This window comes from Amblyomma americanum, chromosome 8, assembly GCF_052857255.1.
Source record: "Amblyomma americanum isolate KBUSLIRL-KWMA chromosome 8, ASM5285725v1, whole genome shotgun sequence".
In the NCBI taxonomy this organism is placed as follows: domain Eukaryota; kingdom Metazoa; phylum Arthropoda; class Arachnida; order Ixodida; family Ixodidae; genus Amblyomma; species Amblyomma americanum.
The window spans coordinates 36,099,439-36,117,191 of NC_135504.1; the positions used below are offsets into that span (position 1 = coordinate 36,099,439).

At 45.9% G+C, this 17,753-nt stretch overlaps 1 protein-coding gene across 1 annotated transcript in view; it reads left to right on the top strand.

Annotated features, from left to right (window-relative positions):
- The first annotated feature begins 2,462 nt into the window (after window positions 1-2,462).
- Window positions 2,463-17,753, top strand: part of LOC144102306 (lysosomal alpha-glucosidase-like) — a 43,232-nt gene continuing 27,941 nt past the window's right edge. The window contains exons 1-7 of the mRNA XM_077635610.1: window positions 2,463-2,487; window positions 4,707-4,839; window positions 7,387-7,606; window positions 9,189-9,326; window positions 11,985-12,124; window positions 13,379-13,541; window positions 17,444-17,546. Of these exons, the coding sequence (XP_077491736.1) occupies window positions 2,463-2,487; window positions 4,707-4,839; window positions 7,387-7,606; window positions 9,189-9,326; window positions 11,985-12,124; window positions 13,379-13,541; window positions 17,444-17,546 (922 nt within the window). The remainder of the gene's footprint in view (window positions 2,488-4,706; window positions 4,840-7,386; window positions 7,607-9,188; window positions 9,327-11,984; window positions 12,125-13,378; window positions 13,542-17,443; window positions 17,547-17,753) is intronic.

Here is a 17,753-nt window from a genome sequence, read left to right on the forward strand (position 1 = left end):
AGAAATAAATCTAAAAACAAATGATAAGAAATGTGGAAACATAAAGTAAATGTAGCTCGAAATTTCAATACATTTGTTTTAATCTTAAGTTGTAGGCACCTGACCTTCTCTTTGTTCATTAAGGAAAAGAAAAAGACCGAGGTGAAGAAGAAGAAGAAGAAGAAGAAGAAGAAGAAGAAGAAGAAGAAGAAGAAGAAGAAGAAGAAGAAGAAGAAGAAGAAGAAGAAGAAGAAGAAGAAGAAGAAGAAGAAGAAGAAGAAGAAGAAGAAGAAGAAGAAGAAGAAGAAGAAGAAGAAGAAGAATATTACTTGAGGAGAAGAAGAAGAAGAAGAAGAATTATCACTTAATTTATCACTTAATGTCAGCAAATGTGGCGTGCTGGTATTTCCACCCGACGCTCCTATGTGCATCTCGCTAGCCTACCGCTCCACTCCAATTCCGCAGGTGGAGTCGGTTAAATACCTAGGTGTTACTTATGACCAAAATTTGGACTGGCGACGCCATATTAAGAATAATGTTATTAAAGGGGAACGTGCACTGGGCCGTTTGACCCGAGTTGGCAATAAAAAGTTTGGCATGCGTCGTGACACGCTACTGTTGCTCTATAAGGCTTATATGAGACCGATTCTGGAATTTGGTTGCCCCTTGTTCTCTGGTAGCGCGAACTACAAGCTGCAGCCATTAGCCTTACTGGAAAGGCGTGCCCTACGGCTATGCCTCGGGCTCCCAAAATCAGCTTCCAACGTTGTCCTTTATCTGGAAGCCCGTATCCCCAACCTCTATTCCCTCTTCCAACTTCTAACAGTGCGTACTTTCCTCAAGTCTTTTGACCCGGCCCCAGGCGTTAGTATTCCAATTTTTGTATCCCAACCACACCTTTTTTTGACTAATCACTGGCCACGTTATCAGCTTCCGCAAGTTAGGTTCACGCAGAATCTGTTAGCTCCGCTTCAGGTTGATCTGATCTCCTTGCAACGAGTTGCTGACACGCAGGCTGATCCCGTCTTCTATTACGACTTTATTTTCCCGTCCCATGCGAAGCATATGCCCGCACATACCCTAAATGGTCTTCTTTCTGAACACCTACAGAATTTTCCACATCATACTGTTCTCTCCACTGATGCCTCCGGCAGCTGTGAGAAGGCGGCGATTGTCATATATTCGCAGGATCTAGATTGGAGCTACTCCGTTCGTATCCCTGATTATACTCCTATATTCTTCGCAGAGTTTTTGGCCATTGGTTAGGCTCTTCTCAAAATTCCCAGACATGTCGCACGGGTTCTTATTCTTACAGACTGCCTTTCAGTTATTGTCTCTCTCCAAAATTCGGAAAAATCTTTCTTGACTCGTTCACTTAGGTTTTTTGTTCCGAGCACAGTGCGCGAGATCCGTTTGGTCTGGGTACCTGGGCATTCAGGCGTCTATTTTAACGAGGTGGCTGATTTATTGGCAAGTTCAGCTCTCAGCGCACCTGTAATATATCCCGTCCCTCACCTCATTTTGTTAGCAGCTTCACGTTTACAGCGGTTCCAACATATTTCAGCCACTTTGAGTGATCCGTTGCTCAATACCGTGGACTTTCAACACCTAAAGTACCCATGGAATATCCGGTGGTGTAAGTCAAGGCTTTGTGAAGTGTCCATGACGCTCCTGCGATGTAGAATCCCTCACTTAAACTTGTACTTATGCAGGTGCGGGTTCGCTGCGACAAACCTTTGTGTATCATGTGGGCAAGTTGAATCAATCGATAATTTTCTCCTCTCTTGCCGGCGGTTCGCGGTTCAGAGAAAGCAATATCTGGAGGTTCCTCTTTCGAGACTAGGACTGCCTCTGTCTCTTACAGTTCTTCTATCGTTCGGTGCGAGCGCCAAGGGATTCCCGGTAAGCAGTGTATGCGGCTACCTTCACGATTACATAAGTGCAACTAATCGATTATCTTGTTAGCTATATACAAAATTCTTTCGCATGTCCAAAAAAGGCTAGATTGATTCTATTCCGGATGACTCATACCTCTTGAATTCATTTTATTTTTCTAATTTTTTTTTTATCGTGATTCAGTCTTCTGACGTTTCCTTCCCCGCGCAAATGCTTCATTGGCATTCTACTCTATACCTTGGCCAATCCCCCCCAGGTGGGTATGTGCCATATTACTTGAGGAGAAGAAGAAGAAGAAGAATATCTGGGTTTCTCCACGATTACATAATTGCAACTGGTAGGTTGATGTGCTAATTGCTTTAAAGTTCTACGAGCTCTTCTCTTTTCACCAAAATGCTGTCTGTTATTTAACTGTCAAAATTGTTCTGTTGTTTTTATTCATTGATTTTTCAAAATTCTCGATTGGTGCTACAATTTTGTCATCTTTCATGGAAACTTCTTTGTTTATTCTACTACACCTTGGCCATTCCCCCCGCCTGGGTATGTGCCATATACCTGGGGTGAAGAAGAAGAAGAAGAGAAGAAGAATGGCCCGCATCAGAAGGAAGCACTGTGAGTTGTGCGCTGTTTCTCAGAACTCTAATGCATTTAATTTAGTTTTCAAGCGTGGCGCAGCCCAACACACAACACGCAGAACTACTCGCCCATCATTCTTATCACCCCGCTGTGGTGTTTGTGCGGAATGTGAGGGAAAGACTGTGGTGCTACTTACAAGCGGCCCTGTTTTTATCTTTGACTCATAGGGAAGAATATTTTTCTCTGTCTCGTGTATCGAGTTATTGAGGAAAAGGAAGGCGAACTGCTTTGCGGGGATCTCGTCTTACTGCGACACATCAAAGCATGATGAATGATTGGTATCTGTTTTACCCGGTTTACGTCGGCTTTGCCATGGTATAGTTGTCGACACGGGTTTTAACACGCGGAGATTAAAAGTTGACGTCGTTTTAGAAGACTATTTTGCGTCAGCTGCTCGGTGCGCGCGCTCATGAAGGACATGTTGTTGTTGGCGGCCTCAAACAATGCTGGCACATAAACACTGCGGTGGAGTGGCCAAGACACAGGCGGTTAATTGCTGGATACCGGAAAGGTTTGGCGGGAAAAGGAGTATTAATAGTATGTAGGCTGATAGATTGGAAGACGCAAGGACAGAGGTCCTGTTAAAGGGGCTCTGAAAGGGGCTCTAATAAAGTTGCGGTATGCCTGGAATGTTAAAGCACGCCGCTTCACGAGTATTGCCCAGGAAGAATTTTTTAATGCGCTTTGGAGAAACAGAGTTATCTGCAGTCAAAATCTGAATTTCAGCGTCTTCGCGCCTTTCCCTCTCCTCGTAACTTTTTGCACATAGGAAGGTCGGCGCTCCTTTCCGCCTGACCCGCCGGAGCTACGCGGCTTATTGGCCGCGGCCACGGTAGCTGCCTGACGCCTCAAAGAATGCAACCAATGGCCATCTCTCAACATGTATACGTAGATGCGAGCGACGGAGGAGGGTGCGAGCATGAAAAAGTCGCCAGGAAGGGCTCGCCAACTTTCGCGAGTGATTGTGGGTTCTCTGCTGCTTGTAGAAGTGTATTATTTGGCTCAGGTGTTCATGACAACATAATGCAGTGATTAAGCGAATTGATGTGCTTTCCTCAGAATGTGTTTCAGAGCCGCTTTAACTTGGAGATCGAAGACGGGACAATGACTCAATGTGCATAAAATAGTGCGTGACCATAGTCTTCGTCGTCTTCTGCATGGCGGACTCAACAAATACTATATGGGTATACCTCCAGGCATCCATATATACGTCCCAGTATATACCGGGTAATTTACCCCAAGGTGTTCCGTAATTAAAAAAAAGGTTTTGTTAGTTAGACTAGCGTTTTTTTCCTGCATAGCATTATTAGCGGTGTAGCGCACCAGAATACATCTAGCACGTGCTGGCAAGTAGACTGGTTAACTAATATTGAATAATTAACTTTTTTACCATTAATGGCTGCCGCGGTGGCCCAGTGGTTATGGCGCTCGGCTACCGACCCGGAAGACGCGGGTTCGATCCCTGCCGCGGCGGCGAAATTCTAGAGGCCAGTGTGCTGTGCGATGTCAGTGCACGTTAAAGAACCCCAGGTGGTAGAAACTTCAGGAGACCTTCACTACGCCGTCCCTCATAGCCTGAGTCGCTTTGGGACGTTAAACCAGCGTAAACCATAAACCAACCAAGAAGAGTTACCACTGTCAGAGCATGAAATGCGGAAAGCAGATGGTCGGTGACCACTTAGGGCAATAATAATAATTTGTTTTTGGGGAAAGGAAATGGCGCAGTATCTGTCTTATATCGTTGGACACCTGAACCGCGCCGTAAGGAAAGGGACAAGGGAGGAAGTGAAAGAAGAAGGGAAGAAGGAGGTCCCGTAGTGGAGGGCTCCGGAATAATTTCGACCACCTGGGGATCTTTAACGTGCACTGACATCGCACAGCACACGAGACCACTTAGGGCAACGGAGTGGATTCCAGGATAAAACAAACATACCAGGGGGCGTCAAAGAGTCAGGTGTGTGGATGCAGTTTAGAAGTTCATAAGGATAAGCTGGCCGCAGCTGATGCGGGGCGGGGTTAATTGGACAGATATGGGAGAGGCTCTTGTCAGGCTGATGGCGATGGTAATGATGATGAAGATAGCGCCGTCTTTCGTATTATCAGCTCCTGCTACTTATTCAAGAACATACATATTCAAGGCCTGAACCAGGCTTGCTCGAGGCAGTGTATCAAAAGGGTTTCGTGTGTGACCGCAGATCACCGCCTTCACTACGAGCCCCGTAAGCCCCGCCTTGGCGACTACGTGCGGGCCATCCCGGTCGAAGCGCATGTGTGCATCTTGGTGACCGCACTGGTCGTCAGCGTGATTCTTTGGCTGAATATTGAGGGGTGAGCTTTGTTCCATTCGGTCGCCTGTTGCTGCCGCACCAAAAGCTGTCTATCGGCTGAACTTGTGCGCACCCGAAACGAAAAACATTGTGAATACAAGCCCTGCGTTAGCGCTCTTCCCAACATGATATATTTAAATTTTTACTTCTATTTGCCAGTGGTTCCCGCGAGGCCGTTCCTGCCGTTCGCTTTTCGCCACAGGGTCAAGCCCAGTGATAACGCTGGCGTGGTGTCGCTTCAGCTAATGACGAAGAGGGGTGAAAACGAAAATTAGATAGAAGCTTGATAAAGTCTGACTAAAATAGGCAAACCATGCAGGGAAATGGCATCTTCTAACAGAGAGGGACTTTTTCCGGACTACACAGCGTTGCCGTACGTAGTGACCGGAACCTCCTGGGTTCACGTGCTATCCAAAAGCGAGAGAGAGAGAGAGAGAGAGAGAGAGAGAGAGATAAGACATTTATTATTTCATTGAAGTGTTCTACGAGTCAGGTAGGCGGACTCCTCAGTTCAGGACTCCGGTGGCTTGGGCGGATGCCTGGACCAGTCTGATGATGCGACACTGGTCCTCCAGACCATTGCTGGTCAGGGCTGCCTCCCACTGCTCGTATGATGTCTGTAATGTTTTTAGATGAGCTGGTTTTTGGGGACGATTACAGGAAATGTGAAACAGCGTAGGCTTATCGCCGCACCATGGACAGAAGGGGCGGTATTTGGAAGGGTGAATGAAGCTGTACAAGTACAGGTTAGGGAAGGAAAGCGATGTGCTCAGGTAGCCTTCAGCATTAGGCGACATGGGGGACATAGAAAAGAGCATGTGATAGGTCTTAAGCGACATGTGGGACGACGTAAAAAAACGAGTAAAACTTCAAACGAGGCAGGTTTCAACCGGATATTGCACTCAATAGGATATTGCAATGGAGTACGAAATATTAAGGGACAGCTTATAAAGCTCGTTCGGTCGAAAAGCCGTCGGCGTAATCGGCACCGCGTGTGACGGAAATAATCGAGGGCTGCGTAAAAAAATCCCTATTATGTTAGTTTTTGGTTCGATTGATTGATGACTGATTGATGTGTGATAGCCTATGACGAGCTAATGAAATCATTATAACTGATTGATTAAAAAAATGAAAAAAAACTGGAAAAAGGGGGTTCCAAGGTGTCAAAATGCTCAGAATGAAAAGCCAATGCTTGATGATGCTAATTAAAAATAGTGTATAATTGGTAAATGAATTGTTTGAAACAATTAATAAAAATGGAAAATGCGTTCAAAGGTGTCTGTTCAGAATGGAAAGCCTAACCCGTTACGTTATTGCATCATACCCTTTAGGCGGAGCTTAAGTGTGCACAGCAATTTAAAAAAAAATAACTTGATGCCTTCTTGCTCATTTGAAAGAAGCAAAGTTATAACACTTTAACGAATGGGTTAGTTTGCTCTGCCTGACATAATACGATTTAGCGAGTAGTTTTTATCTGGACTCATTGTTCCTGTTGTCCGTTCGCATCCATAAAAACTACTTGCTAAAATTAGTTCAGGAAAAAATTAAATCTTGAATAAAAACACAACTATCAAGAGTTTAGCCACATCGACGAAGACGTGACTCACACAGTGATAGACACCCTATTGATTTTTCGCTGTGGTATTCGGCTGTCAAACACGAGTTGGTGGTACTGAATGGCAGCATTCAGAAGAAGGATAAATGTGGAACATTTCTGTCCTGTGTCATATTACAGGATATCCATGTAGAACGCCCGAGATGTAGGCCCAAGATACAAACAAATTACGGAAAACAAACGCCTCATTTTCAAGGAATCGAAATACTGAATAAAGCGGTTGAATTAGTGAATTTTAGCTGGTCTAAGCACACAATTAAAAAAGCAGATAAAGCACATGCTAATGCGGCAAAACTTGCATTTTCGAACCCATTAGCTACTGAGAGCGTTTTATTTCTTACATCATTCATCCTATGCGCGATTTCAGGCAATTCAGAACATGACTTTCAGTGTTCCTCTCACTACATCACCAGAATGTGCCGATGTTTTCATTATATGTGGTCTTTAATGTGTGCATCAATTTCTGTACCTTCCTTTCATAATTTATAGGAATTGCTTATGTATATTCCATCAGTTTTCTTCACATTGCTCCAAGAGGATGGGAATGTTTTGCGTGAAAATGTATGATTATTTCGACTGAAATTTTCGTGCGTAATTCTTATATCCGTGAAGCGATTCTAACCGTGTATCACTGTATGTATCATATGTTTTTATATTAATAGTAATTGTAATTACAAGCTGTTACTGATACATGTTTAAAATTTGAGATTTGACGGTGGCGAATCTCTCTCAGGCTTTCATGTGACCTTTAGTCCCTGCCTCCTCTCACATGTACGAGGAATCAATAAATACATTTAAAGTTCAACCACAGGTAATCAATGTTAATCCGTTGCCCACCGATACGGCGCTTCTGATAAGCCACGCGCATCTTTGAAAAGTTGCAGCTCACAAATATCAATACCACTGCCGTGACTCCTTCCTTGTTCGTCGCAGTTCCCATTTGGACCCCGACAGTGGCGCCATCGGGCCACGACCCTGTAACTCCCACTCGAGGGCTTGCACCAGCGTGGACGCGGCGGCGCGATTTGACTGCCACCCCGACCCCGGGCTGAGCCGTGCTTCGTGCGAATGGCGTGGATGCTGCTACCTCCAAAACGCTAGCAACGAGGGCGGGCCTGCCTGTTACTTCCCGACCGGCTACGTTGGGTACAAGGTAGACACGGAAACTTTCCATGTGATGAATTCCTTAACTCCGTATGTTTTCCATATGAATCCGACGGAGTCTATATGAAGAACAAAGAGTCGATATGAACTATATGGACGGCACATATAGATGCATACGGATACCATGTGACTTCTTGCACACTATGAAACATTAGAAGGCAGCGCAACGGGAACGCAGAAACACAGGACGGGTGCTGTCCTGCTGTGTTCTCCTGTGTTCTGAGCCGTTTTCTTTTGCGCTCCACCGTAACGTCTCAAGTATGAACCACCTAGCCCAAAGTCAAATTTTACACTGTGTGGAATTCGTATAGAAGCGAAACAGAATGTTTATAGACACCATACGGAAAGCGTATGGAAGACGTATAAATTCTGTATATCATTCTATATACTGCCTCCATATTCGCATAATTCTATATGAGCGGCTCATATGGAAGGTTTCAGTGCAGTTGACAAGCAGCGCGGCGTAAATAAGTTAATAAGCGACATCCGAAGTACAAGCATTTTAGCTTGAATTATAAACCATTCAAAGCAAACAATACATGTGCCCAGTGCAATACTGTGTATGGTTTATACTTATATATGCACTAATTGTATAATACACAATGCACATTAAAGGGAAACTGAGGGCAGATGCAAGTGCTGCTACATTCATAGATTACCGCGCCTACTGGACGAAGAGGCCACTTTGAATGGAAACGCAGCTTCTGTAAGCCTGAAAAGTAAAACAAAAACGGATGGTCGATTTGCGTAGTTAGACTAAATGTGAATTAGTTGCACTAGAACTTCGATCTTAACTTCGATTGGTGTTCGGATCCATTGCACATAGATGGAAGTTGTTCGGATAGCGATAATGGGTTAGTGCCCATATATGAGGAATCGGACATTCTCTACTTTAAGTTAATAGATCCCTGGGAGTCCTCAATACCACTACTGGCGCTGTCGTGCAGCGCTTAAGCAATACGCCACTGCCCTGCGATGGCAGGTGCTGCCACCGGTGGGGCTTGTGCGACCAAGGTTGCTCTTCGCGAGCAGCCTCTTGCGACTAATCATTAATTTAACTGCCACCTATCATGGTGGGCAATATATATAAATTGCGAAGAAGCACTATATGCCAGGAGTAATATACTTATAGAGTAGACTGACAGTAGACTGGCTAGTGGCGGATTTGTCGGGAGGGAGGAACAAAGGGGTCTAGGTACGTCCATCGCATGGGAAAGAGCATTAGCTGCGATGTTGTTAATATTACTGTTAGCCCGAATCCAGTGAATAAATATGGACACCAGGTGTGGGCGCGAAGCAATATGTATGGATTGGGCAATCTGTAGGATACCGCTGTACGATTACAGTGCATGTTAAAGAACCTCAGTTGATCTACTATAGGGACCCTGAGTCATTACACAACTTCGAGACGTTAGACCACACAAACTAACTATACCCCGTAACGAGCTTCACGGCATCCATGAACCAGAATAAAACCCTTTAAGCTCTTTACTGTCTACAAGCGCTCTTCATAGTTACCAACGCTGTAATCTATTATTCTTTCTGCGCATGTACCTGGGGCGCCCTCGAAGATGACCCACTGGAAGGACTCGCCCAGCGGCGTGTCACTGTCGCACATGACCCGGGTGCGGCCCTCAGGGCTCCCGGAGGACGCGTCCCAGATCAACGTCAGGGCAGCCCTGCACACCTCGCAGATCGCCCGGCTAACGGTGAGACGCCCGTCGTGCAAAACTTTCCTCGAAAATCTCTCCCCTGAAAACCTCGTCATATTCGAGTGGAGGATCCGGCTAAATCGCTTTGTTACGACCCTTTTGTCACTGTAACCGCAGCTGGTTACGCTAATCATGAGTGAGGGTTTAAGCTCCGCTCTAATCGAAAAGAATAAATGTGCACAGAGAAGGTATTTAATGTGCATGGAAGAAAAGGTACAGTTTTTTACGGCAATGAGAGGATTCTAAGAGCTCGCAAACGTGGAAGGGTTTCAGTGTCAGGTGCACGAAGGAGATTAAGAAGTTTTCAAGGCTAAGGTGGCCGCTCCTGTAAGAGGACAGGGTTAATCGGAGAGAAGTGGAGGACCCCTTGTCCTGCAGTGGACGTAGTCAGGCTAATGGTGATGCATTTGATAACGACATTTTAAATATATTTATAGAGTATTGAGTTTTTATTGAGAAGAGGCGAGGTAATCCCCGGAACAGAAATGTCTTCTTGCGAGTTGTCTTTGGTTCCCTTCACTGCACTGCTTGTTCGCTCTGCGTTGTGGCACACAAGTGAATTCTTGTTACTTTCCCGTACCTTACTGTCAAATCGTTTTTCACTTGTTGTGGCGATGTTTTAAGCTTTAATTTCTCTGAGCTAAGCTCGTAGTGACATTCTAAATAGGTCTTAAAAGCGGCTGATGTACGCTTATGACGGTCCACCTGAAAAGAGAACAGAAATTTTGCGCCTCTTTTGAAATGTTTATAGGCTCAGAACGTATTTATTTTCACCATAGAAGCGGAACTTTTCCAGTCAGCGTAAAGCATGCGATATCTCAAATGTACCGCAATCTCTAAATGCAGGAACAATCTCGACGGGGAATGAATGGATGGATTTTATTGGCATCTCCTTCGGATCAAAGCAGTAGTTAGCTCTACCTTGCCTTTTAAATTTGTGTCGATGTTATTTACTTCGAACTATCTTAACTTTCAGTGATTGTATGTTTTTATTTCTGTTGCAACCAATTTTATTCCTCTTTTTCGTGCTAATATTACTTTGATTTCCGTGACCAGTCGTGCCCCCCCCTTTACTTTCGCTACAACCGAAGTCACCTGATTCATCACTTATGTTCGACACTGGGTAAAACTCGTTATCGACGAAGTGCATCAGGAAGGGCTTATTCGCTAGTGTGGTCGATGCCCGTTTAGTGCTCGCACTAGCTGCTTTTCTCCTCGGCTACTTTTTATGCGGTTTGTTTTGCTCGACACGTCTTGCGCTGTCTAGCACGTCTGCAGTGCACGACCTAGAACCGGGCAAGGTTTCGTTCGAGCTTTCGACCATGATTTTAGATACATTGTCGTACCTAATATTGGTTCCTGAAAGGCATAGCTGTGGTCTCGTTGGCTACTATGGTCAGCGATATTGTAGATGCAACTCAGTCTGGTTCTTATGTGTAGTAACTAGGAAATAACGTTCATGAAAAAAAGATATATTTTCCTTTTCGACAATCTGCATTGTCAAAAGAGATTGTAGACGGATGTTAGGTCGCTACGTGCTCTTCATTTAGTATCTTCCACATATAACGCTGCCTGAGTCAGTAAACTTTCTTTGCTATTGAACGCGTGTGTTATCAGTTCACGCTGTTTTATTTTCCGTGCGAAGCAATCGGGAACCAACCGGCTCGTCAAAGCGCCTCAATGGCAAAACAGGACGCGCGAACACATGCTCGAATTGGTTCAGCGCCCTTGCAGTCAAAATAAACTAATCACCACAAAGTGCACAAGGAAGGGGAAAGCCTCAGGATGCTTGCCAACGTTGCGACAAGTGGTCTTGTCTTCGTGTGGGCAAAGCGTTCACCATTGGCGGGGTTTAAATTGGGCAATCCCTCCGAGGGTGGAGACCTGGCGAGGGGGAGGTCTTCCTCCGGGTTTTCCTCCTCGGAGTGAAGGCCCTGCGTTCATCATGAGTGAGGCAAAGCGTTCATCATTGGCGGTGTGTGAATAGGGCCTTCACTCCGAGGAGGAAGGCCCGGAGGAAGACCTCCCCCTCGCCAGGCCTGCACCCTCGGAGGGATGGCCCAATTTACACTCCGCCAATGATGAACGCTTTGCCAAGACGAAGACAAGTCCACTTGTCGCAACGTTGGCAAGCATCCTGAGGCTTTTTGCTTCCTTGTTGACTTTGTGGTGATTAGTTTATTTTGAGTGCAACGGCGCTGAACCAATTCAAGCAGGTGTTCGCTCGTCCTGGGAGGTATTCCTCCGGGCCTTCCTCCTCGGAGTGAAGGCCTATTCACACACCGCCAATTATGAACGCTTTGCCCATACGAAGACAAGTCCACTTGTCGCAACGTTGGCAAGCATCCTGAGGCTTTCTGCTCCCTTGTTGACTTTGTGGTGATTAGTTTATTTTGAGTGAAAATGCGCTGAACCAATTCGAGCAGGTGTTCGCTCGTCCTTGGAGGTATTCCTACGGGCCTTCCTCCTGGGAGTGAAGGCCTATTAACACACCGCCAATTATGAACGCTTTACCCAGACGAAGACAAGTCCACTTGTCGCAACGTTGGCAAACATCCTGATGGTTTTCTCCTCCCTTGTTCACTGTGTGACCGTCAAGAACCATCTGACCAACTTCTCTCAACCGTGAACTAATCACGCGATCTACCGGTGCAGGTGACGTCACCTGAGGACATCTACCGCACCAACGTACCCACCGTTCCAGAAAAGCGGGAGCCTGCATCTCAAGCACTCGGCGTCTACACCACAAGGATGGGTGACGTGGTGGTCTACAGGCGCAGCGACGGCCAGATACTGTGAGGCGAATCCCTTTGCCTTGCTACCTGCCTTGCATCATGTCCTTCTAGGTCTTGATCTCCTGTAGTCAGTTTCCACGTATTACCACAATAACACTTCTATTGGGCCTAGTTGGTGCATGGTGATACAGATGAACTAAGTGCGCAAAACATTCGACGAACCACATACACGGGAGAAACATGGACTGGCGCAACAGTCCTTGCGCCAGTCCTTGTGTTTCTCCTGTGTATGTGGTTCGTCGAATGTTTTGCGCACTTCGTTCATCTGTAGCACAATACCGCTCACGTCCAGGGCGTGCGCGAGTGGTACGGGCTCAGCTGTAGGCACATGTGCACCCTGTGATGACTGTGCCCGCCCAAGTTATTGCAGTGAGCCTCGAGCTGTTGTCACGAAGTGACATCGACAAGTTTATTGAAGCGAAATCTTCACTGCGCTAGGTAAAGCCGATTTCGTCGTGCGTTGCCAGCTGACGTTCAAATGAGGCAGAGGTCAAGTGTGGCTATAGGCCTTACCATATGTGGTCTACCGTGATATCGCACCACTTGACCTTTGGCCTTTCGATTCGCCGGTAGAGGGCGGTAGAATAGGCCGCAGCGTTCATTGGGTTACCAGCCTCTCGCGATCAACCATTAATTTAACTGCCACCTGCCAGGGTTGCAGGGTGGGCGCGCTGCCTATCCAGTGTGCGGAACGCACTCAACGTTACTGACGCCAAGTCGCGTCTAGTTGCCCGACACAACACAGCTTTCGCTCTCTAATCAGGTTCAGCGGAAGTTAAACCGCGGCTAATCTTTTGTTTACAATACTGTAAGCCCTTTCGGGTTGTTACAGGGTGGGAATGAACAAAACAAGAAAAAGTTCAGAAGAACAGTTATAAACAAATACAAATCATGCAAGGCCCGAATGACAGTAATACTTAGGCAACCACTAATTGACAGATACACAAGGAAGCATAATTCTAACACATGTTTCTAATTAATGCGGAAAATTCTGTGTTGATGTAGTTCCCCGAGCAGAGTCGAACCTGAGCAGAGTAGCAGAATGCGAAACAACCGAGTTCTTTTAAGGATATTGGAATGTGTGTTCGTCAGTGTCATTTAACCACTTTCTTCCGGATGCTTGAGCTCTTTGATGCATTTAATGTTTGCAGCAGCACAGGTTTATAAAAATTTAGTTGTTCATTGGGAACTCACTGCTCCCATTCATATTGCTTGTGCCTGTAGATAAGCACGGTGTGGTGGCCGTCCTTGCAGCTTCGAGACGGACATCGCTCGGCTGGTGTACACACCCCGGCTGGTGCAGCTGGTGACACTGGTGCCCACCATGCATCTGTACGGCTTTGGCGAGGGCAGAGGACGGCTGCTGCGGGATATCACACAGCCGCATGCGGCCTTCAACAGGGACCTCCTCGCTCTGGTACTTTACAGCACGTGACCGCACTAGATCAATCAATGAATCAATCAATCAATCAATCAATCAATCAATCAATCAATCAATCAATCAATCAATCAATCAATCAATCAATCAATCTTTTTTTCTCACTATACAGTGAAAAATTCTCATAGAAACTTATTTCCCTCCACTGGAGCCCATGGTAGAGAGAGGTCAGTGAGATGGTTCTTGATAATCACAAAGTGAGAAAGGGACGGAAAATCCCAGAGCGCTTGCCATTAGGAAATGGGTTTGGGCAGGGTCCTTAAGGGTAATGGACTGGATTCAAAGAGAAGGCAAGCGTAGCACGGGGCGGCAGAAGGTTAGGTAAGCGGATGAGATTAGGAAGTTTGCAGGCATGTAGGGGTGGGCGCAGCTGACAAAGGACAAGCTCAATTGGAGAGACATGGGAGAGGTCTGTGCCCTGCAGTGGGCGTAGTCAGGCTGATGATGATGATGATGTTCACTTTGTGATTCCCTCCACTGGGGAAGATGAAACGAGTGTCACTGGTGACGCTCTAAAAGGTGTCGCATAAAATCCACCCTACACTGTACAGCAGTAAGCACCCATTGTATGACGAAATACCCTACACTTACCACATGGTACGGAAATGTTAACAAAATGACGCATGATGATGATGATAAACCTTTATTTGCCATCAGAATGGAGGCCCCCTACTCCCTACCTCCGGCACGCAGGCGGAGGGGCAGGGGCCGGGACCTCCGCGACTAGAGACAGGCAAGGAGCTTCTGACTCCTCGCGGCAGCTATCGCCAGATGAACCGCTTTCTTCTGCACGACGGGGTCCGTGCTTTGCAGAAGGGTTTCCCAGGCCTCTCTACTGTCTATGTTCTCTCGGAACCCTGGAGAATCCGCACATTCTCAAATCACATGGTCGAGGGTCACCCTCTCTCCACACTTCCTACACTTATCATCAATATCCTCATCTTTTAAGACATGTGATGCCCACACTGGGTGCATGAAATTTTTTGCCTGTAGTCTCCTCCATGCCGTAGCCTCTGTGTTAGTGAGCTCTTTGTCCGGGGGAGGAAAGAGTCTCCTGTTTAGTTTGTAATTTTCCACTATTTCTGTGTAATTTATCAGTCTCTCGTCCAGTTCCTTGCTATCGGGCGGTCCTGCCGCGGCTCGGAAGTAGAGATCTCGAGCCAGGGCGTTTGCCGCCTCGTTTCCGGGAACTGCCTCGTGGCAGTTGCTAGGATTAACTAATCCACTAAGGAGCAATGGGAGCAGGTCTTGCATTGAGGATCAGCGGAACGTAATGCAAGGATCAAGGTTGCTGCAGCCTTCGATGAAATCCTGGACGAAGGATTTCACCCATTGTGACCTATTTTTGCATTCTAAATCTATGCCGACAATAAGTGCCATCCTCCTCCTCCTCTTCTTCAGAAGTGGAGAAAAGCCAGAGATGCTCGATCATATCGGTTACGAAAACCCGGAATCCAAATTCGGGCTTTACCTACGGCCATTTTGTCGAGGATGGATGGAAGGATTTTTATCGTCACCCCCTTGCAATCTGGCTGCTGGCTGGACGAGAAGTCGAGCGACCTTACCCTGTAAATGTACGCCTAGAATTAGCTTATATCTATAAGTCTGATTATTCGGACCTGTGTATTCGTACTTGAAAAAAAAATTCAGTCCTACTCTGTGTTTTGCCATTCTAGACTGATTTTATTTATTTATTTGAACCTCAAGGGTCCCTGACGGGGACCCTATCTTATGTTCTAAACTATTGGTTCATTTTCTATGACGGTTCGTGCAAAATTTCCGGCATTTTACACTGACATACCTACTGAAAAAATTTGTATGAAGCAATAACCACATACGGTTTTTGATTGAAATGTCATACAATTTTCATTGAAATGTACGAATGATGTTCATTTGTGCAAAATCCTACATTTGTCATCCAAATGTCTCACAAAATCGTACTAATTGTGTGACATTTGCATAAGGCTGCCTGTATGAGGTTATTGCACCATAAAACTCTTTTTCAGCTGGGATATGGGTGGAAACTTGGGGAAGTCGGTATCTGTGATCCATCGCATGAAAGTGTAGCACCAAAAAAAAATTGGCGGCGGTTTCGCTTTGGTTAAACCTGGAGTGACGCGATAGCTACAGCTGGCTGGCCGAGTGGAGCTTGGTCACGTGACCAATCACGTGACGAACCACGTGATCAGCCACGGCGCCGCGCCGCCGGCAGCTGCTCCTCACCACGTGACCAACCACGTGACAGCGTGGCGGTGCAGCCACGATGAAGGCTCGAAATGCTACCGTAATGTAGCTATCGCTACAAAAAACGACGGGTAAAGAACAGCGCACCTCTGGTGTGTGTCTGCTTTTTATGCTTCGTGTTTCTTGCGTTACTTTCTCGTGGGGTGGATTACTTTCTCGCTGCCAGTAGTTTATCCTTGCTTTACTTTTCGTCACTGCTCATGTGTGAACTTTGCCTGCACTATCCCTAAAACCCAGAGCTTCAGCAGTGCTGACTGTGTAGTCCTCGATATTTGGTGGTGTGCAGTGCACCATGAGTGGTGCATTGCAACGTTTCTGTACTGAGCATAACTTTGTCCTTAGTTGCGCTGATGTATTCACCTGAATGGCGAAAGCGGCACGACATCAAAGAGCTCAGAAGAGAAAGATTGCTTTATGGGGTATGGATTGATCATGGTAATGATGATGTCGGGGTATAGATCAACTATGGAGGCATATTAAAATGAAACAAGCCCCTGTAATTGTATAAAGTTATTTAATTGTCTTAACTGGACGTTGATAACAAATTGTAGTTGGCGTGAGTCAATAGACTTCAGGGTTTTTATACAGAGACCACTGTCACAGAAAACGGAGCATTTATAAGCTAGAAAAGTGCAAAAAAACGTAATACAGGGGTCGCCAGTGCCGCCCAATTTCGCAGGTGAGCTGCGTGCGTCTATATCGAATGTGCCATTCACTAAAAAACGACGGCAAACAGTCCTTCTCGATGTGGACGTCATGTGTTTGAATCGAGCCAGAGGGAAAGTTTTTAAAGTGAATGTTCCCGGCGAATAATGTCTCCTTTGTTGCTGCCTTGCAGAGGTTAACTTACCAAGGAAGCGTCAGAGAATCAATTTTAACTAAGAACATAAGTGAATGGTGTTCCCCTGAGTGTCCCTTTAACAGAAAAAAAAAGATGAGAAAGAACAACAACCCTATTTGTAGGCTTTTCTGGATCAGCTATGCCTTGAAGCGCACGCCAGAGGCGCTGTTTATCAATCACACGTTTCAGCCAGCATTGTCTCGGAGAATGGGCGGATCATCACTCGGCGTGGTTGATAGGCTTAAGCGTATTGAACCTATTGACCATGCAGCCTAATGCTGTCACCACAGTATGTTGTATGCGCAGGTGACACTAGTACACTTTTGTGTACAACTTCTAATAAAGTATTCTACTCGCAGTGCTCGAGATGCCGACTGAGATACATTCCTCACAGCTGATATCGGCTACTCTCGCAGCTCTTAGGTCGAAAGGCTTCCACACTTATAAAATGGTCTATAGGCAGTCTATAGACTTCTTATAGACTTTATAGCCTTTCTATAGATATTTCATTTTGTCTAATCATAGTGTATATACTGTATATATAAAAGGTTACTAAATGTGTATGGCCATATATCTACAGATTGTCTTAAACTGTCTAAACCATTTGTATTGCCTATAGACTTTTCCGTAGGATTTCTCTTTAGAGAGTCGATATACTTTGTAGACAGAAGTCTATGCAAAGTCTATAGACTGTCTTAAAAAAATTTTGTAAGGGAGCGCAACGCCTGTCGAGCCAGCCACATTTTTTTATTAGTATGCACGATGACATTGCGTGCATTTTGCAACTCTGTCGCAGAACGACACCAGGTACCTTTTCCATGGCAGCCACCCTTTCTACATGGGATTCGACCGAATGGGAGCCAGCTTTGGAGTCTATTTTCGTACCAGCGCTATATATGGTGAGCACGTTCTCCGAACAAGACGTTACATCGTCGTTAGCCTTGAGCGTAGCTCCTGATGTGGTTCGGGATGTGAAATATCACGGGGCAGGAAGCCGGGCTGTCGGGGAACGCCCTCATCCGAGCTTGTCGCTACGCAGCATCCCTCATGAGGTGATACAAGAAAGAGCTATATATTCTGAGAAAATTAGTACGAAACTGCTAATT